The 22495-nt window shown below is 40.6% G+C and overlaps 1 protein-coding gene across 1 annotated transcript in view; it reads left to right on the plus strand.

Moving 5' to 3' along the window:
- Window positions 1–22028, plus strand: part of FEZ2 (fasciculation and elongation protein zeta 2) — a 119403-nt gene extending 97375 nt beyond the window's left edge. Inside the window, exons 6-8 of the mRNA XM_054993243.1 lie at window positions 10939–11014; window positions 15445–15510; window positions 21201–22028. Of these exons, the coding sequence (XP_054849218.1) occupies window positions 10939–11014; window positions 15445–15510; window positions 21201–21217 (159 nt within the window). The 3' untranslated portion in view covers window positions 21218–22028. The remainder of the gene's footprint in view (window positions 1–10938; window positions 11015–15444; window positions 15511–21200) is intronic.
- Window positions 22029–22495: the final 467 nt, after the last annotated feature.

The raw sequence follows: 22495 nt of genomic DNA on the forward strand, positions 1-22495 counted from the left end.
GGAGCGTTGGTGGCTGTCACAACAGTGCTGCAGCAGCAGCTCCAAGAGTTGAGTCAGCCAGTTGAGTTGTCGGTGTAATTCCCCGGTCTCCTTGACGGGGAATGGCCCTTGGTACCCTCCCAGCTGGAGGCATTTGTAATCCACTCTGCTGTGTGGTAGCAAGACCCATTTGTAATTCCATCTATTGTGTGGTAGCAGGACCCATTTGTAATCCAATCTGTTGGGTGGACGTTCCGGTATCCCATTGTTAAGAAGTAGCGGGAAACATTTTTAGTCCCATGACCCAACAGACCCGTGGGGACATGGGTTGTCGTGCCATAGTGAAACTTGCAGGTGGCACAACTCGTTGCAAGTAGGTAGGAAACACTTGCGCTTCCGTGGCCCATTCACTCAGTTGTGATAACAGGGCGCTATCTTGGGGGTTTAACTGTTCCCCCCTGTTGCTTGTGGCAGACCCAGCCCCGATTTGCTCACATCAGGTTGAGTTCTTGGTTGGGATTCAGTTCCCCACATCATCTCCTGCAGGCCTTGCACTAAGTTTCCTACATCTTGCCTGAACTCATCCAGTTCAGCTTGCATAATTTGTAACTTTTGACTCTGGTGTCTCCTCAGTGGGGGCTCCAGCCCGATGGGCGCCCCTTCCGGGGCTTTTTCATCCCAACCTATTCCCATTGTGCCATAATGCACTGAGGTTGGGCTCCATCAAGGATGTGCCAACTCGGTTGCCAGTGCACCGACTTCACGTGCTCCCGGGAGGTTCCCCGACTAATCTTTTTGGGAGCTGGAGCCCATATTCCGTAGGTCCTTCTGTGTCGGTGGGGGCTTCGAAATCACTCAACGTGAGTTGAAACATTGCTCTCCACCACCGTAGCCTCCTTTCTTTCATCTTTAGGATCATTGACTGTCGTGGCACCCACTCTTGCAGAGTTGCTTGAGTCCAGTTCCAATGACTGGTATTTCACTTTGTTCTCGCTCCAAGTTCTTCATAGTTTGAGACTGCCCCTGTTGCTCCAACATCCCTCGTCGTATTGGGGTCTATATTGAGGGTGGTGGCCTGATAGACATTAGGGTCCCCAGTTGCCCATTCTACCGAAGTGGGAGCAGGCTGCAGTTCAAGAATTAACTGAAGTCTCTCAGGCTCCATCACCTCTGGATCTACATCGTACGGCATGGTGCTGGTATGCAGTTCACAGAGGAGTTGGGTCTGGAGGGAGATGGGACTTCTGCCAAAATGTCAGTCCCTCAGGTAAGAACAATGGCTGTCCCCGTAAATATCCAGCACAAGGAAAAAGGGGGGGGGAACCCACGGGAAACAGAAAAAATAATTATATAAAGTAACAATCGTTAACAATCATTCACATAGATGTATTTAAAGTGCAAGTGCTAAATGTAATTCATACAAATTTCATAATTATTTCATATATTCCTATTCCAAAACAATAAATATACATATAGCAAGGGAATCATAAAGGTTCAACCGGGTACAAAACTCAGTCTCTTTCTCAACAGTCCTCCACAATCCTCTGAAATACTAGCAAGCGGAAGCTGGTGGAGCCGATGGAGGGGTTCCAGACCACGCTCGATCTGGGGCTGGCTACACGCTGCAGATTTCATACCCACTTCTTCAGGAGCGTGTGGTCTGCTATAACAAAAATCAACCACTACTTTTACATACAGTATTAATTATATGGCACAAACCAAATAGTTATGTGCTAACATACCTTCAATACAGGAGGAACAAACACAATTCAGAAAACCCGGAGTGAGGCGGCAGTGCTTTCTCTCTCACACGCCCTCCACGCTGAGAGATTCCCCTTTCATTCTCTGCTGGCTAATTGGTAACACAGTTCTTAAAGGGACCATGCTCCAACACCATTAAACATAACAATACTGGCAGCCCTCATGACTATCAACAACAATAATGAACTTGTTCACATTCAAAGAAAGCAGCTAAAGAAGAGGTCATTATTCAAACCCCTGGGTTTAACCGTATAGAGCTTGTAAATCCAATACGCCTCTCGGCAGAGAAGAAACTCCTGTGTTGCACCCCTTTTATTCATTACCTCCAAAACAATGACTTTAAGGGCATTCTCTTTGTGTTGTTTTTCCAAAAAATGTTGAGTTAAAGGAGCCTCCTGAATGCTATTCCGTATACGTGAGATATGCTCAAGGACATGCACCTTAATAGGTCTAGTAGTGCACCCTATATATATAACAACTCACAGAGGCACTTTATAGCATATATCACTCCAGAACTCTGGCAATTAGCAAAATGTGCAAAAGTAAATCTCTGTTGCTTTAGCATGATTTCCTTTCCTTCCCAAAAGATATTACAGACCTGGCATCGACTACATCTGAAATTACCCCGTGGTAATCTCTGACCTGCATCTTTAAGTTGTATGTCAGCGTGCACCAAATCATCCCTAAGGCTCCTGGTCCTACGAAAACCAACCTGTGGTCTCAGTTCACAGCCTGCAATACCTTCCACCAACTTCCAGTGATAGGAGACAATTTTTTTAATTTTTTTAGATAGGGGGGTATATTCAACCACCTATCAAATTCTATTTTCTGGGTCCTGCTTCCTAGTCATGAACAAGGACTCCCTACAGATAGATTCAGCACGTGCTAAAGCTGTTTGAATGACACCCTGTGGGTAATTCCTCTCGATGAAATTATCACATATGATCTTACTGTCCCTTTTGTAATCTATAGGGGAAGATGAATTGCATTTAATTCGCAGGAGTTGGCCATAGGGGATGTTCTCCCTCAAATGGCGTGGATGGAAGGACCCATATTCAAGATATGAGTTCCGATCCGTCTCTGTACTATAGGTTCTAACCTTTATTCTGTTTTCACTATTCCTGTATGTTATAACATCCAAAAAATGAATCTCCTGGTTGCTATAATGCCAAGCATATTTAACGCAATTATCCCTGCTATTCAACCAGAGACAAAAGTCCTCAACCTGATTGGGGCCCTTATACAAAAAATAAAGGTCGTCAATATAGCGGAAATATCTAATAACATTCTCCCTAAATGGATTAGATGGATGCAATATATGTTGTTTCTCCCATTGGCTCATAAATAAATTAGCGATGCTGGGTGCCGCAGCGCAACCCATAGCAACGCCCTGCCGCTGAAAGTAATAGGAGTCCCCAAACCGAAAATAATTTTTCTCCAGGACTAAGTCTAATAATTGTAACAGGAAGTTAGGTGGAAGGCAACTATCCCGTCTCATCACAAATGCCTCCTCCACCACCTCCCTAGCGCTCTCATGTGGGATGATGGTGTAAAGTGAGTTCACGTCCATCGTGAGGAACAAAGTGTCCTCTTCTATGGCTATATCCTCAATTTGTCTTATAAAGTCTCTAGTGTCAGTAATTAGAGGGCCTATATCCGCCACCACTGGTTGTAGGCATGAGTCTAACAATATGGCCAGTGGCTCCAACACAGAGCCACAGCCAGAGACTATTGGCCGGCCAGGTGGAGGGGAGACCTCCTTATGTATCTTCAGCAAAATGTAAAAAAGGGGGGTCCGTGGTGTTCTAGCCTGCAGGGCTCGATATAGCAGGTCATTTATTTCGCTGAGTTCCCTTGCCTCATCTAAAACAATTTTAATAAGACCCTTAATATGATCCGTAGGGTCCTGTGCAACTTTAGAATAACTAGACGTGTCCCCCAATTGCCTCATAAGCTCTGTGATGTACATCTCCCGGTCCATAACCACTACCCCTCCTCTCTTATCTGCCGGTTTGATAATAATCTATCATTTCTAAGTGACACTAGAGCTCTTTTCTGAGCCGTGGATAAATTGTGCCAGGTCTTAATGGGTTTACTCTCAAGCTCAGCAATGTTCTTCATGACCATGTATTCGAAGGTATCGATTCTGTGGTCAGATATAGGGAGCATAAATGTCGAGCCCTGTCTCAAACGTCTAGGCATTTCAAAATTAGAATAAGTGCTATTGCCATCAGGTCTGATGAAATAAGCTCGCAATTTAATTTGGCGAATAAGTCTGAACACATCTAATCAAGTTTGAAAAGAATGCTATCTAGGTGTTGGTACAAATCCTAAGCCTTTATCAAGAACAGATTGTTCTACCAAATTCAAACTCCGGGAGGATAGATTAAACACTAAGGTTTCTGTCTGGACTTGTGGAAGGCCTTTCTCTTTCCTTTGTCTAAAAAAGGTTGCCTCTGGCTAGGATATACTGTTCTACTTCGAAGGTGTCGACCACTATTTCCTTCGTCACCCGAACTATCTGACAAGCCGGAGGTCAGTCCCTGGCAGGTATATCTCTCAAGCCCATCCTCAATGAACACGCATTGGTAGCTTTATTAGAATTTATGCAGTTCAGGTCTGTACTCCATCATGAAGTTTGGCAGAAGTGACAATTCAAATCAAGCAGTCGCTGTTATAGTTGATTTTCCCATGCTCCAAATGACAGTTAAGGTTTTGGCACGCAATCCTGTGAGAATTTATTTAGTTATGACTATATATCAGGTATACAATATAGTATTCCCAGCATCTGGGAATAGCAGTGAAAACTGGCATCTAGACACACCAAGGTCACAGTTAGCTGAGACTTGCATATTTCTCTAAGATAACAGAGGAGGCCCGTTCTGGGTCTCAAGCAAGTAACATCTGCAACATAGTTATGAATAAGCAGAGAGAGTACACATCAGTTTAGTAATAAATCAGTATAGCTTCAGCATATTGTGGCACAATAAAACAAACAAACAAACATGGCATAGATGTACACAGACATGACAATAGTGCATGAAAATTTTGACCTATATAAGTGTTAATGCTGTTTAATAACTTTTGTTTCACCCATGGCTCACCACATTGCATCGGAGAGGCTTGTAGAACCACTCCTAGTGCAATGGACTCTTAGGCTGGGATTGCCAGGCAGTAAAGAGTGGAGAATGACTGACATGCCCCCCCCCTTTGTGGCTAGCCTGAAATGGCAGTTGGTGATGGAATGTTGAGGTGATGATGCTACCAGAGGGAGGGGTTGACAGTTGCAGTAAACTGAAGAGTGAGGGGAGTTGGAGCCTGGCTTCTGATCAGAGAGGGTCAGCCAGAGGTGGGCACGGACCAGGACAAACCCATGGGCCATGGGTCTGTGGTGTTTCATGGACCATGAACTTTTCATGGTCCAGCGCAGGTTCGTGAACTGACTGGTTCATCGGTCTGGGCTGGTGCTAGGAGTGCTTTAACCCCTCCCTTGCTCCAGCTGACTGGCGGGATTTAAATGTTAAAGCACTCCCGGCACTGCTTGCCAGCAGAGCAGGAAGGCTTTAACAGACCAACAGACCGGCAAAAAGTCCGTCGGGTCCATGGAAAACAGACATCCCATGACCTGCCAGTTTGCGAACACCGAACCAGCCCGGTCTGTGTTAAATTTTGGTTCATTTTCTGGTCCATGCCCACCTCAATTCATAACATTAATGAAACATTTTTAGTCCTTGGACTGAAGTGAGAAAGACAGCACTAACTCTTGCGTAGACAAAAGAGATCTGGGAATTGTAATAGGCCAAGGAAGTGGGTAAAAAGGAGTCTCCCCTTTGGCACAAGGAACAGGGTTATAGCCGGGGCATAACTCCTGCCCAGTATCTTAAAAAGGTTTTGACTCAGTGGAGTACCCTGAGGTTGGCAGAAAAGGGGAAGCTGTGCTGTGTAGGTGTTAAATTTGGAGCTGTATTACCAGCAGGAGGCTCCCAAGGAAGATATTGCTACAAAGCCAAAAAGAAGAATCTCCCACCCAATATTCATATATTTTTATCAATATTTTTATGAAATTATCTATTCAGTGTTCAAAGTGCCATGTGCATATAATAACTAGTATTAAATACATTCAATAAATAGCTCAAATACAAAATTCATCAATGACATCCATACAATTCCTAAATATCATTTGCAGCATAATAGCCCATAATGGTTCATCAATACAATCCGTGTTAGTTTCAATAACCACTCCTTCACTGGTTTCAGTTAAGTCTATTTCTTTTCCGTAATAGGTTCACCATCTGGATTCCTCTTGTGTCTCCCACGGTATGATACAGTACTTGGAGTCTTCAAGTTTAAACCAGAAATACCAAATATATTCAGCCATCATTCCCTATGGCGAAAACTATCTGGAAGGCTCAGGGGCACTTTCAAGTAAACGTCACCAAATTTGCAAGGACCTTAGTCATGCCTGTCCACTAAAGATCTGCCAAGTTTCAGGAAGATTGGACCCATAGGTCCAATTCTATGGTCCCTTGAACAAAGTGCCTCCAGCAACTCTCCATGGTTTCCTCTGGGAGAAACATTTCAAAGGTTTTCCAGACAAAGAAACCTTAAGCAAAGGGGCATCCTGCCAAAAGTCTCTTCCCAATGCAAGACCTAATGAAAGAAGGTTGAAGCTAAACCTCAATTATGCTACTAAAGGCTTCGTAGCCCAGTATTCAGCTTCATATGCTTGGTGAGGAGAAATTTTACCTCGGTAGAGGAAGGTCAGCCCAAGCTTGAGTTAGACGAAGGTTTGCAACAGAGGCATACCACTGTTGAATGCTAGTCCATAAAACAAAACTCCTTGCAAGTAGAAAACTTAGGATGAAGATTCTAATCACCCTTCTCCTGCAGAAGTAGTGTAAAACCTGAAGGGAAGTTTTAACATAGAGAAACATTTATTTTTTAAAATCCAATCTACTGAAGAGATGTGGAATACTCAGAAGCTGGCATACTGTTTTCTTTCATAATGCTGACTTGTAAGCACTTCCCATCCCCTTCCAGATAACATGGGCTACCTAAGGTTCAACAGTAGTGGGGAGAGACAGCGAGCCATACATGCTTAGAAGTACTCTTGGTAAAAAGGTTATATGCTAGAGTTGTACGTTACTGTTTATGTGCAAGCTTGGCTTGGTGCACAATGTACAGTAATGTGGCCCTCTTATTTGATCAAATTGCAAATGTGGCTTTCTGCAATCTGCCACTAACCCAAGGAAAAGGAAGTGTGCCACAACCAAAAACAATATGCAATTATATTGTAGAAATTCAGAAATAGTACATAGCACACATGAGAGACCGTTTACAATGATAAATTACAATTTTGTTCAATTTCCCTCTTAGGCTACCATTCGCAAAGTAAAGACAATGGAAGCACGACAATGTAAAGGTCTATGTACAGGGAGAGGTATAATGTCCCATAATATATTATTTTGTGTTGTTCCAAGCTGCTGGTAAGTCAGCTGGGGGGTCGTCACTTCTTGACCACAAAGCCGTACAGTCGCGATGCCGAGAAGGAAAGGCGAAGCCAATTGTGAAATTGACACGGCCTATCCATTGCTCCGTGTCAATTTCACAATCGGCTTTGCCTTTCCTTCTTGGCATTGCGACTGTACGGCTTCGTGGTCAAGAAGTGACGACCCCCCAGCTGACTTACCAGCAGCTTGGAACAACACAAAATAATATATTATGGGACATTATACCTCTCCCTGTACATAGACCTTTACATTGTCATGCTTCCATTGTCTTTACTTTGCAAATGGTAGCCTAAGAGGGAAATTGAACAAAATTGTAATTTATCATTGTAAACGGTCTCTCATGTGTGCTATGTTCTATTTCTGAATTTCTACAATATAATTGCATATTGTTTTTGGTTGTGGCACACTTCCTTTTCCTTGGGTTAGTGGCAATCTTTGAGGAAGTATCCTCCCTTTTTTCTATGGCTTTCTGCAATCTGGCATGATTAACAATACGGCAAAACGTATGTCAGTCAAGACACAGCTTCTCAGGTATGAATTTTACATTGTAAAAGGGAAGCTATTCAAAACTATTCATCACAGCAGTTGCTCCATCACTGGTTGTAACGTGAGAGAGCCTCTTGCTACCTGGTTTTGCTCACACTCTGTGGAGAGTCACAGGCAGCATAATCAGTGATTGTCATATGTTATAGTTTTTGCAGAGCATAACTCCCTTGCAGAAGCTGCTGAAAGGGTCATAATGTAAGCAAATGTGTTGGCCCAGCAAGAACAAGCAAAGGATGGTCTGTAAATATAACAGAGCTTTAAAACTGCTTGTAATGAAGCTTCACTATCATCTAATAGACTTCAAAGCTCTTGTCTTTGGATTCCTGCACCTTGCAGAAAGATATTTATTTATTTACATTATTTATAGTCCACCTTTTTCACTGAAACTCAAGGTGGATTGTATTGTATAATTCAATATGATCAACAGCTGACACAATACAATAGGGTATAGACAGAATTTTGAAAAACAGAAATCTAATAGAGCAGAAAGAATGTTGAAATAAAACATAAGCTATTTAATATGACATAATAAATTACAGTAACAGCCGCTGTACAGTAGTATAGTCTACTGTCTCTATTAGGGGTGTGCAACCCGAAAAGGTTTGGGTTTCCCACTTCGGGTTTACCCGAAGCGGGGAAAAGATCCAGAAATCCCCGAAATCTGAAGCAGCATGCTGCTTTGGATTCAGGTTTCCAGGTCGCTTCGGTACGCTCCATAAAGATTTGGAGCATACTGAAGTGATGGGGGAGGCTGCCCCCACCCTTAAACACTCACACCCACCCTTTAACCCCATCCCCCCACCCCACTTACCTTGTGCAGCCAGGGCCTTCCCTCCTGTTGCCACCACAGCCAGCGTGGCTAGCCAGCAGAGAGGGCCTTCCCTCCTGCCGGCACTGTGCCGGCGCAGCTGGCCAACAGACAGGGCCTTCCCTCCTGCCGGTGCTGCGCTGGTGCAGCTGGCTGGCAGAGAGGACCTTCCCTCCTGCCGCCGCCGTGGCCAGCCAGCAGAGAGGGCCAGCCTTCCCTTCTGCCAGTGCCAGATACGTGGGGGGGGGGGGAGGAAAGGGTGGGAGGGAATGGTTAGGTTTAAAGGGGCCTGCCGTTTGCAAAAGGGCCCTTTAAACCTAACCCCCCCCCAGGTCCCCCGAAGCTTCCCAAAGCATTCCGAATGCTTCGGGACGCTTTGCTTTGGGATTTCCAAATTGGGGCCAGCAGAAATCCCGAAGCTTTTCAGATCGGGTCCGATTCGGGTATTTTACACCTCTTTGAACTGTTTTCTTACAGTAGACCCGTTACCAATGTGTGAAAGTTCTCTTGAATAATTTGGTTTTGAAGAATTTTTTTTTATTGGATTAGAAACATATAATAACAATTATAATCACATTCTTTAATTTTTTCTAATTCTAACCCCCTCCCTTTCCCCCCCTTTTTGTTGACTTCCAACAGTTTTCCAACCCCCTATCCACTTTCCCGCTACATACTTATTTTATTTATTTATTATAATATACTTTCAGATTCTTCTAAGCACTATTTCCACTTCCTTTCACATATAGATTGTCATATAAATTGTCATATAAATAAAATCCTCTTAATCTATCTTCTTCATTAAAACTACTAATAATATTCATTTTGATAACCTATATTTTATCTTACTCCTTCTATTCTCTTTGATATGGGACAAACAATTTGCCCCCCTTTATACATCAATTCCAATACTGCTATACACATACTTATTATACACACTTATTGTCATTTACTTAGGCTTCTATTCTATATATTATTCTTTATCTATACATATACCATAAGTCTAACAATTAGACCTGTCTTTAAATTTACGTATGTATGTATATATTCACTCTATGTTATACGGTTATCTTTCCAAACAATATAGATTAGTTAATTTCTATCCCAATAATTCTCATAGTATCAACACTATTACTACTTAATATAATACTTAAAAATCATATAAAATTGCTTAGAATTTTTCCATTAACTCTCCACCCCCTCGGTATAATCACTTCTCTCCTCCTGTATACCTCAATAATTTTCAAACTGCCACAGTTCTCCTCCCACCTCCCATTTTTTCACCAGAATTGTTTCAGCGAATAATTTGGTTTTGGACAGTTTGTAGAAAGCTAGGAGAAGGGGAGCTTTCCTGATCTCTGCAGGCAGGCCATTTCATAAGGTGGAGGCCACTACAGAGAATGCACAGGTACAGGCAGCTGTTGATTGTGCCCATGTGCAGGTTGACACCTGCAGAAGGCCCTGTTCAGATGAGAAAAGCTGTCATGGCAGAGCATACAGAGAGAGGAACCCCCATAGATATGAGGGACCAAAACCATAAAGCGCTTTGTGTGTGATAGCCAAAACCTTGAATTGAGCCTGGTAACTGATAGGTAACCAATGGAGTAACTGCAGCATGGGAGTAATATGCACACTGATAAAAAAAAATTGCTTGTACATTTTATTGAAACAATATAAGTGATTTTGCTTTCCTGACATTCTGGGTTGCTTCATTACTGGCATAAGTAGATTATAACTTTAATATGCCTAGTGTGCTTATATGTGAATATTATTTGTTAAAGAACTGGCCACATTGATCATATCTGTTACTCTTACAATCATATCTATATCTATTACTCTTACAAGCCAACCCAATTAAAAAATACGTATGTAAAGTACCCATGAAGGGAAATGCAATAGACGTTTTCTGAACTAATCTGATAACTCTTTCATATGGTGGACTCTTTAAAAGGTCTGTCAGTTTACACTACAACATATTATCAAATGAAATTGGACAATCTGTGTACATGAAAGCTCATTCTAATGTTCCTTAATGTACAGAAAATGTCTGAAAGGAAAAGATGACGTGGAACAATTCAGAGACGGAAAAATGTACAGTATATAAGGATGTTATGAATATTACAACAATTTTGACACACTGTCACTATTCTGCTGTTGCTTTCTGAAACATCTTTGGATGCATTTCAGTATGTTTTATGTGTTAAATGGAATTTAACTGGTATGGATTACATGTAGTTAAATAGTTTGTAAGACTGTTTGCTTGAAGCTGTGCAGAAAATTGCTGATCTAGTTTCAGTGTAAAAAGACTAAATGGTAACCATGGCTTTCATCTGGCAGTACTTGACAACAGTTATTCCTTACGAGAAGAAAAGTGGACCACCATCAGTTGAAGATCTCCAAACTCTAACAAAGAGTAAGTAAATACTCATGTTGTCTTGCAAAGGCTATCATGTATATTCTTTTGCTGAGATGCCTACGTGGTAACCAAGGGCACACTTGTACACCTTCAGTTGAAAGTGGCATGTTAGGGCCATCAAAAAATGTTCTGCTCCAAAATCAGAAATGCTTAGAGTTGATCGGCAGCATTATGTTATTCAAATGGACCCAATAGGTAATAATGGTTCATGTCATCCTGATTGACTGTCACATAGCATCTTTGAATGACCCTAGAATTAGTCCCTGGCAAAAATAATAACAACATTCTAATCAATGGAACTGATTCATGTTTAGTTCTAATCAGCCAGGAAGTGCAAGGGTCAAGAGCACACATAATTAGACCAGCCTCTCCCAGTTTCCTGTCAAAATCCTAAAGTAACCATTAAAATTCTCCTAAACAAGCAATTGTAGAAAAGGAAACAAATTTCCTCATTCTGCTAAAATCACCGTGTCTTAAGCCAAACCTTGATAGTTTTGGGTTTCAGGTCACCATTGAAGTTTGCTGATGGCACCCGAAGCTCTAGTGGCATTCAGCCTGTAAACACTGTCAGGATCTCTTTTAACACTCATGTTCTTAACCAGAGTTACGCCATGTGTAAAATCGTAGTTGTTGAGCTTTTTCTCCCTCCATGTCCAGATGTTGTTTTGACTGCATTTTCCATGGGAGAGGATACTTCTTATCTGTCTCTTCAGCTGAAGACCTTGACAACCCGAGCCTTCCCACGTCCACGTTCTCAACATACAGAACTGTGGGGGGAGGCTGGGAACGAGGGGTTTGATGTATTGCCAGTTTAGTTTTGTCTCTCATTCTCAACAAATGCCTGTGTTCAGTCAAGATCCTTTTTAGGCCTTGGAATATGGATACTTGTGTCAGAGCCTAGTCTTTCAATAAACCTTCTGAAATCAAGAAACTTGTGCTTCTTGCAGAAGGGGGAGACGAACTCTAGATAACAGGGATTCCATAGTCTGACATTCTAGGGTTTAAGAGGAGAAGGAGGGAAAGGGAGAGTCAGGCATTAAAAAGGATATTCTGTAAAACTTTGTAGCTAGAATACAAGCTCTGCTGTAAACAGAGCTCAGTTGCTGTTGGCTGTCCTTTACCTCTGTTGGGAACTTCTACTGTCTCCTGTCACAGATAAGGGAAAGCTAAAGGTAGACAAATGGCTGTGCTTCATGAGATAGTCAAAGGTAGGTAGGAAACAAAGGGAGGGGGGAAAGAGAAATCTGTCCTGGAAATGAAGCAATATTAACTTAAACAAAAAAAGGTTTGAATTTGCAAACGCTTATGCTACAATACCTTTTAGGTGCTGTAGGGTTCTTATTTTTGTTGACACAGATTTAACATGGTTCTCTCGCTGAAACACATTAGTTTAGGCCCAGTTTGTTTACGTTCAGCTGAATCAAATGATGGGGTTTTTTATTGCACAGAATAGACCATGTGCATGATGCTTTACAGAGAACAAGAAGGCAAGTCTCTACCCCAAGGAGCTTACAATCTAAAATTTGAAACAAGGAAGATGACAAAGATAGGAGAGCATGGAGGTGGTGAAAAAGTGGAGAAGAATGTGTTTTCATTCCAATGATATGCCCCCTGGGCTTAGTTCCTGTAGGTGAAAGGAACTGAAGAATTGTGCAAAAGTTTTTAAGTTTTTCCTGGGCCTCTTCAGGAAATTTTTTTTTTTAATCCAATATGAAAGATGAGGAAATTTGGTGTAGTGAATAAGAGCAGAAGGACTCTAATCTGAAGAACTGGGTTTGATTCCCCACTCCTCTGCTTGAACCCAGCTGAGTAACCTTGGGTCACTCACAGCTTCTTGGAGCTCTCTCAGCCCCACCCACTCTCAGCCCCACCCACCTCACAGGGTGATTGTTGTGGGAATAATAATAGTAACATACTTTGTAAACTGCTCTGAGTGCACGTTAAGTTGTCCTGAAGGGCAGTATATAAATCAAATGATGTTGTTGTGATTAAGAAGTAACTTTGTGCCTCATTCAAGAGGGCATTCCAGAGCTTTGGGCCAACTGTAATAAAGGCCCTGTTCCTCAGAACTGACTGTTGTTATTACATCTTAAAGTAGGTCTTGACTTGCAGCATTTAGGGTACCCAACTGGTGAAAAGAAAAAGATGGTACCCCTTAAATTTTTTGTGGCGTGAAGGTAAATAACGTCACCTGATAAATATGTCCCATTAATCCTCTATTAAAAGGAGAGGGCATTTTTCTCCAGACTAACTTGGCATCCTCATTTAGAACTTAAAGACACTATTAAACTTGGTTAATATGACAGAGAAAATATGTATTTGGTATAGATGAGTTTGGGCTTCTAAATTGGGGGGCTAACTCCTAGGTCCAAAGAAAATTTGTCAAGGCCTGTCTTAAGCATGAGTGCTTAGCAACAGTCACAGCCAAATTACTAATGCACTGCCTTTAAAGGAGAAAATAGATGTAAGTGTCCCTTCACCATTCATAAAAGCTGCAGAGGATGGCTCTGTATAAAGGGTTAACAATGTTGCTTTCCACAGACTCGCTGAAACTTGATTCCTGTCTCAGTAACAGACTTCCTGACTCTCTGCTAACACTGTTGTGAAACAGACCTCAGACCATTTATTCAGAACACTACATTCTCTCGGCTGTTAATGCCTCAATGTTTTCAATACAAACAGTAAATAGAATGCCCAAGAGTTGTTATATGGGATGCGTTCTTTTCATAGATAAGCTCCTTATTTCCCTCTTCTGTATGGTTTTAACTACAAACTAATCTCTCTCTCATTTTGTAAACCAAACTGACAGAAAAAATGGATAAATTTAAGCCAGTTGATGTGGATAATCTGAGCAATACCTCAGTGGTAAATGTTCTTCCTGCAGTAGAAATGTTTACTTCCTATACTTTTTGTGTAGCTTTGAAGAAAGTGGTCTCATATATGTTGTTTTAGATACAGCATGTATAAAATTTATGAATAATGGTATTTCTAATAGGTCCAACTTTGGGAAAAATTGTGTGTTCAAGTCTTTGGAACTGTTTCCTTTTGCCTGTATCAAACAGGAAGCATCTGTAGTCTCTATAGATTGTACAGTGTATGGCTAGGTCTGTCAAAGTAACTCTTAAAGTTAAAAGGTTTAATTATGTCTGAAGTTCTGGAATTAATTCAAAAATCAATTCAAAAGCTCATGGTTTTGGCCAGCTTCTTGAATTTTACAAATTCTTGAACACACTTTTGGCATTCTTAAGACCACACAAGTGCTTCTGACCCTCTGAGCAATTTCCCGAATACAGCCTACTCTTGGAAATCAGGCTCTTGCATAGTCTGCAGTTCTTAGTGCTTTTGCAGTAGGATGAGTGTTCCATAGGCGTGAAATAAAACCCTGGAGGGATGAATGTCTTTCACATTCCAGAAGTTCTTATTTGTAGTAACTGCCACTGGCTTTCAAGATACTGGAGTGAATCATGGTTACAAAGAGTTTGGATATAATAGACTTTGTGTTGCTGATGTAAATAGAACTTTTTCTCTTTTTTTGGTAAAAATGTAATAAATGATTAATTACAAACTCACAAACACCACACTCTACATCTCATGCTCTGCAAACCCTTAACTCTACACAAAACTTGTCTAGTACTTATCAGGCCATATTTATAGAACCAACATTGTTAGTAAACAACTCTGTTAAAATCTTTCTCAATTGTAATCAGGTACCTTTGGCCTTTCTAGACTTCAGATATTCAGTTTCCAAATATGTATTTTTTAATCAGTGTACATTTTGTACAATGCTTTGGTGAGAATTTATTTGGTATACTTCCTGCTTCTGTTTAGTTGCAGACTCAACACAGGATTTCCTAGTAAACCTCCAGGTTCCCCCTGTTCAAGGTATTTTTATCAGGTTGTACCAGATAGTTTTGGCTTCTTTTCCCTGCACCCCGTCCCTTGATCCAATAACGCTGCATTCCACTGCCACCATTGAGCAGTTTCAAGGATGGGGAGTGGGATGGAAAAGAAGATAAGAGAAACGAAGTCACACATGGAGACTCCTGTCCCAATTTCTTTTTGTAAATTTATCTTCTTCCAATTTTCCCTTTTCATTCAGCAGTGTGTGACTGTGATCTCTTAACACCTCTCTGTGACTGGTTTAGGTACTACACCTCACAGGATACAATCCTTTTTGATAGTACAATGGAAGAATATACAGATCCTCTGTATTTGGAGGACGGAAATTGTTTGCATGCAAGAAGTAGAAAGTATTTTACTAGTGCCACATACAATCAGTGCTTTCATCCATGGTTTATTTTGTTGAAAGAGTGTCTGTGGACAATATTTAGGGTAATGTTCAGCATGATTTCTCCTAAATGTCTAAACTGAAAGTGGTGATCTAAATTACTGCTTATTCCATTGATTGTAATTTCCACATTTGACAGTTCTTCATGCTATGAAAGAAGACAGTGAGAAGGTGCCAAGCTTATTAACAGACTACATCTTGAAGGGTGAGTGTACCTATTACGAGCCATGAGGTGGCTTTTTAAAAATGTTACTATGTAGAGTATGAATTGTGTGCTTTAAGGTATTATTTCTGACAGTGTCGTGAATTTAGCAGTCCTGCCTTTTTTAAAAAAATGTTCTGCCACTTACATTTTATGTGAACAAGAGCCTTTAAGCAGGTTGCTCTATAAATAACATAGTGAGAGAGAAATTTCTTGATGATCCTATTGGGCAATAATATAGATACAGAGCATTGTACAGTATTAATACTAAAATGCTTGGCTTCCTTTATGAACCAAATACTTTATTCCCAATGAAAGTTGCAGGATTTTAAAGAGCATAACATTAATTGGATCCTGCCTGATGGTTTAGATCCAGTCTATTTATTATTAATGATTGATTGATTAGATTTGATTTGATTTGATTTATACCCCACCCTCCCCACAGATGGGCTCATGGCGACTAACAACATTCAAAAATACATTAAAAGTCACAAAAACAAAAAATCAATCATAATTTTTAAAAAGTCATTAAAATAGTCCAGGAGCAGGCTATTTAAACAAATATTGGGAGTCTGTAAATGGGCATAGCATAAACTTCCTATCAGAGGAATCAAGCTTCCCTTCTTCCTCAACCTGACTGCAGCCTCCTGATCTCCATTGAATGCTGTTCCTGGGGGAAAGGGGACCCTAAGAAATGACAAGGGGGGAGGTCTGCAGAAGGAAATCAGTATAAATTGCCAATTTAGTCTGGATCCAACTCTGTATTTATAGCTCATAATATAGAGTCACTATATCCAGTGCATTTTATCTCACCCTTCCTCTGAGGAGCTTAGGGAAGCATATGTATGCCTTCCCAATTTTTAAACACATAAGCAACTGGTAGTTTCAATCCTGTGCCAAGAGTTTGAAGCATCTAGTCTTCAGCAGAGATGTTATTCAAAGGTCCTGCTCCACCAACCTGATTCTCTGTTACTGTTCAGTCTAGATGCATGGTATAAAAAGCCAATTGCTTGTGTTTCAGGACTGGTTCAAAGATGAGGCTTAAGCTTTACCCAAAGTGTTGGAAGCCAGTTTTGGAAAGACATTTTGCATTCCACTAGATTATTCAGATAATTCTTTTGTCAGAAAGCATGGAAAACAGTGTAATACTATTGATCCATGCAGTGCCAAATTGCAAGACAGTAATGTTAGTCTCTTGCCTGGAAAACCCTATCAGGGGTCAACTATGACTTGATGGCAGGATTTTGTTTTTCAATTTGTGACTGTTTACTAGGACATGCAATTTATGTGGCCTATCTGATGGGCATGCAGATTTCCACAGGCTAGGGGAATCTGAAGCATCAAGAAAAGGGTAGGTGGACTGTCTCTTGGCAGTAAACACTTTAGTGACCCATATTATAATATGCTGTAAATGGTTTTGCCCTTAAAGTCAACTTGAAAGCTCCAGTTGGTACAGAACAGCTCTATCAAGTGTTAGGCAGAGGCACATTGGGCTTTTTTTCAGCTGGAATGCGGTGGAACGGAGTTCCGGCACCTCTTGAAAATGCTTACATGGCTGATGGCCCCGCCCCCTGATCACCAGACAGAGGGGAGTTTAGATTGCCCTCCGTGCCAGTGGCCATGTGACCATTTTCGCAGAGGGCAAGTTAAACTTTAAAAAACTTGCCGCTTGTTCCAGCTGGCCTAAAGTGACGTCGTTGTGCGGTCCTGAGTTCCACCACCTCTTTTCCCAGAAAAAAAGCCCTGGTTACCAGTCAGTTACCATATTTGGTTTATGGTAGTGGTTATCACCTACAAAGCCTTTAATTGCCGTGGACTTACATACCTGCAGGACTGCCTCTGCTCTTATACTCTGCCATGACAATTCTATTCATCTTAACAAAGCTTTCTGAAGGTGCCACCCAACAAATGGATAAGAGCAGCAACTGCCTGTTCGCATGCATTTTCTGTGGTAGCTCCTTCTGTGGAATGGCCTGCCTGAGAAGGTTAGGAAGGCTCCCACACTTTTGTCATTCTGCAGAATGTGCAAAACAGAAATGTTCAGGAGAGCATTTTTATAGAACTGCAATAGAATGGAATGGTTCATGCAGGTGCCTTTATAATGGAATAGGACTTTAGCATGCTGCATTGATTATTCAACCTATCATCTTGTTTTTACTGCATTGTTTTCTGCCTTTGTAATTCCACTATACTTTACCTAGATAGTAGTGGTTTGCATTGTCTACTAATTCTGTAATTCCATTGTTCATTGGATGTCCTATGCTGTATGATTGCATTGTTTTTTATTCTGTAACCTGCCTTGAGTCTCAGCGAAAAAGGCAGGCTATAAATGAAGTAAATATATTTGGGGAAGTAACTTATTTCCCCACTATCTCAGTGTAATTAGAGTTTGGAAATAGCCATTGCTTAGCTGTTTTCCTGAGTGCGGCTATAGGAGGGAATAGGATGGGATCTTTATTCCTCTTATTCTGCCACTGTATAGGTCCTAACATGCAGCAGCATGTTATATGTACATGACTGAATGCAAGGATTTCTGTACATTCTTCTGTGGAACAGATAATCAGTGCTGGGTTGGAGACTCCCAGGAGGCAAGGTTAATTGAGAAAAAGGTCCTTGAATTCTAAAAAGTTTAAGAAATAAGAAATCAACAGCTGTGCTGTTTATTCCCTAGGGGGAAAGTGAAGTGTTAATTAGATCCACACTGCTGCTCAGAATTTCTCATCAGGTATCATTTTAATCTCTCTCTACCAGGAGTCCCCAACCTTTATGAGCCTGTTGGCATATTTGGAATTCTAATACATTGTGATGGGCACAGCAACAAAATGGCTGCCACAAGATAGCTGCTGTAGCTTACCTTCAGTCACACAGTGAAGATCCTTGTGCTGTGGAAGCAGTTTCTGCCAAAGCAATGTTTTAAAAAATCTGCACAGCCAATTAATGCTCCAATGACCAATAAGAAGCCATGCTCTGCAAAAGCCTCTCCTGGCCCCACCCACTTTCTAAAAACACTTGGCAGGCACCAGGAAAGGTGTTGACAGGCACAATTGTGCCCATGGCCACCACATTGAGATCCCTGTTCTATATCTTGGAGTGCATTCACCCCAACATTTTCAAACAGTAGTTTAAAGCAGTAAAATATTTCCCACACTGATAAACATGAATCTCTATGAACAATAAAGAAGTGAAGTATTTTGCTGCTGTTTGAAAATTTGAGTGAGAAGGCCACACCCTCTTTTCAATTAGGGCTTGTAAAACATTGATGCATTCCCATCAACAGGGTGATATAAAGAGTTCCTCACGTGGTGGTTGTTGTGTCAGTGGTCACTGTGTCAGTGTCACTGTGACACTGAGAGATCTCTGTCTTTTGGTGCTACACCTCTGAAGATGCCAGCCACAGCTGCTGGCGAAACGTCAGGAACTACAGTGCCAAGACCACGGCAATACAGCCCGGAAAACCCACAACAACCATCGTTCTCCGGCCATGAAAGCCTTCAACAGTTCCTCACATGTTTTTCGATATAGTTATAATATCCTCCAGAGGCTTTAACAAAAATGCCAGAAGGGTTTTGTGACTTTGTTTTCCTGTTTACATTAATGTTTCACAATGTGACTATCTAGCATATGCTATCAGTGAATAATATAGAGTATTTATATAGATCGAATCCACATTCACCCATTATCCGCGTGTTTATCGGATATCTTCCGTTTGCCTCCAATCTGCGATTTTTTCCTCTTCGTTCACATTCTTGCTTCCAATCCGTCTTTCTCGCACGTCCCTCCGGTCACGCAGCCGCTCGAAAACTGCTTTTTGGGGCGGGACCTTTTTTCCCCGCCCATTTTTTTTATTTTTTTGAGCGCACTTTTCCGTTATTTCGATCTTGCCTTATAAAGAGACATCATTGAAGATAATGATGCCTCTCTTTCCCCCACTGACAGCACTGATGGCTCTCTCCCGTTTCTTTTTTGGAAATTTGGAAGCATGTGGGAAGCTTTCGTGGGCATTTCCTATGCAGGACAGTTGTGCCTGAATTTTACTGAAGTTTCACTTCCTTGGAGTGTCATTATTTCGATATTTCATAATTTCGATATTACAGTAATATATATATATATTAAAAAAAACAATTAAAAAGGAAGTTTCGCGAGTCCGTTCTGAGGATGGATTCACCCCAAAATGATTTTTCAAACTACCAGATTTGATTCAGAAACAGCATAATCAATAAATCCAATGCTATGAAGTCAGAAACAGTCTTTTGCAGACTACGGAGCACTTGCAAGTTGAATCAGCCAATAGGAACTCTCGGAACGGCCAGAAAGACAGGAAGGGGGGTGGTTTTTTAAAAAAACGCGTAAATTGCGCATTGGCCCATTCACGGCCACTGTGAAACTCCCGTTGAAAACCTGTGACCACATATTCGGGAGAAATGCGAATGAAATGTATCTGTTTAATGAGGTAATGTGACCGGCACTCGGGATTGCGTGGGGAATGCGGGGAACATGCGACTTAGAATGAGTAATGTGGATTTGACCATAATCTCCTCCATTCCATTGTTCTTGGATACTGTAACAATGGTGGATACAAAATGTTTGGTAAGCAGTTTTATTAAGTTAATCAATCCTAAATTCTTACCAAGCACTTCACTGTGTGGTTTATCTACAGGCAAAGGTTGCATGCATGATGTGCTATTGTATATAATGTGATTTCTCATAATGGCATTCTGAAATTACTATAACACAGTACCTGGAGGAATTACACTCCTCTGTAACTGTCAGTGAAATGCAGTGTGGAGTACTGTGTGCTGCGAAATATTGGGCAAGACCTTATGATCCATGAACAAAAAGAGTTTGCAGAGGAAGTCTCTGTTCCTTTCTTTTGCAGTTCCCTCTGCCTTCCAAAGTGCCACTCCTGGGGGTCATAGGATTCTCAGAGACAGTGGAATAATGATCACTTAGATGATTGTATTAATATTGCATTCCTTTCTCTTTAATTTCTTTAATATTTATGTTAGTCTGTTCTTATATTTCAATTTAGCAGCAAGATAAACGTTTTTGTTTTAAATTTTAAAAGATTATTTATTCTAAGATTAGCAAACTGTTGGTGATAATAAAGAAATTTGTACTTTTTCATTTTGATGCCTAAAACTGACTTCTTCATTTGCTTTTGTGTTGTGCTAGCATTGGTTTGAAAGCTGGATTGCTCTGAGGTTTGTGTCTTTTAGATGTGAAACGGGAATGAGGAATATGTAAAGGACATGTCTTGACTGCCACTGTACATAATCCATAGGCTATGCGCATCAAGATGCTGTATGTTTTGCTTTGGTGTCCTGAAATATGTATATTGTAGTCTTTTATTAGTGTTGTATGCAATACCTGAATGTTTTGCTAAGGAGTTACTACTTTTTTTAAGGACTTATCTCACTGTCTAAGACATGTCCTTCTAGTTAACTAATTTTTGTAAGAAATTAGTTGATGGTAGTATGTGCGTGCGTGTGTGTGTTCTTTTATGGGTTAGTTTTTTGTGTAATGGAGATGAGGTTCATATTCATTACACATAATAATTACTGTGTTAATGTTTATAGACTATAGATCTAAGGCTTCTAGTTTGATTTGCTTATATCTGATGCTGTTCTCTGCTGAGCCAAGTCCAATAATGTTCATAGATATGTATCTTGATTTTTTATTTTATTTTATTGCAGTTCTGTGCCCTACATGAAGAGAGCTGTTTAGGATGAAGGACAACCATGCAGTTCCTGTGAAAAGGATTGTTCATAGCCTTTCAGTTTGTTTGGCACTGTGATGACTTCTAGTGTATTTAGTACTTTCATTGCCTTTTTGGACTTTTGAATCATGGACTAAGTTCTTGGGAGCATGCAGAACTCATCTGTTTGTTTTTTGCACTTAACCACAATGTATTCAGGCAAAGAACAAAGATTGTACAGTTTTAGTCATGAACATTGTTTTGGCTTTTTAAGTACTATTTTTTTATAGTGTGTGGCATGTTATTCCCTACAGCCATCTGCTTGGGTGGAGGAAGAATAAACTTCTGTATAAATAATAGAAGACTATCAAGTTTAACTAACTGAACTTCAGTCATATCTGAACTTCAATCAAAACTGTAATGGGTTACTGTACTAAGAGTATAAAATGAATCAAACGCTGAACCTGCATGGCAAAAATTCCATGGAAGTTCTTCATTGGGCATGTCAGTGATACTGAGCTTTTACAAACAGTATTGTCTCGTATTTACTGATTCTCATGAACTTTTCACCCATCCTTAGAAGTCAAAAGTGGTAGAGTATTTGTTTCCATTTCTTGTTGACTTGCTTAACAAATAATTTACTGGGAAGTTGACTTGTACAAGCAGGATAGAACATTCTGGTGGATGTTGCTCCAAACCACTGTCTCAAAACTTCCATTTTTTAAACTGTATTTAAAAACAATTTCATTGAATGTAGATATCTTGCTCTTACTGTGCTTTTTAGTCTAAACATTAAATAAATGTTTGGTCATAGTGTAATATTTTATATACTATGGTATGTTAATGAATACTTTTTAAAGACTCACTGTCTTGCAGTTGCTTTATATACAGTACTCTTGCCCTTGGTGTTATCCAAATAGGAACAGTCTTTTATGGTTTTCCCATTGCCATTGCAGGACAGCCACAACAGGGCTTCCAGATAATGGATTTCTGTATAAATAATAGAAGACTATCAAGTTTAACTAACTGAACTTCAGTCATATCTGAACTTCAATCAAAACTGTAATGAGTCATGTTTAAGTCACAACAGGGCTTCCAGATAATGGATTTCCCCACATTTTCACTGCCCCAGTCATGTTGCAGCAATCCCTGTCCGCACAATGTAAGGAGGTGTCTTTTTCTAACTAGTGATAGCCTGATATAACATATAGAAGTCAATTACCTTTTTAAAAAAATCAAAAGTCCATCCTTATGGTAGTGGAGGAAATGGCCAGCGGGAGTGGGGTTGATGCA

Source organism: Eublepharis macularius, chromosome 1 (genome assembly GCF_028583425.1).
Source record: "Eublepharis macularius isolate TG4126 chromosome 1, MPM_Emac_v1.0, whole genome shotgun sequence".
NCBI lineage: Eukaryota > Metazoa > Chordata > Lepidosauria > Squamata > Eublepharidae > Eublepharis > Eublepharis macularius.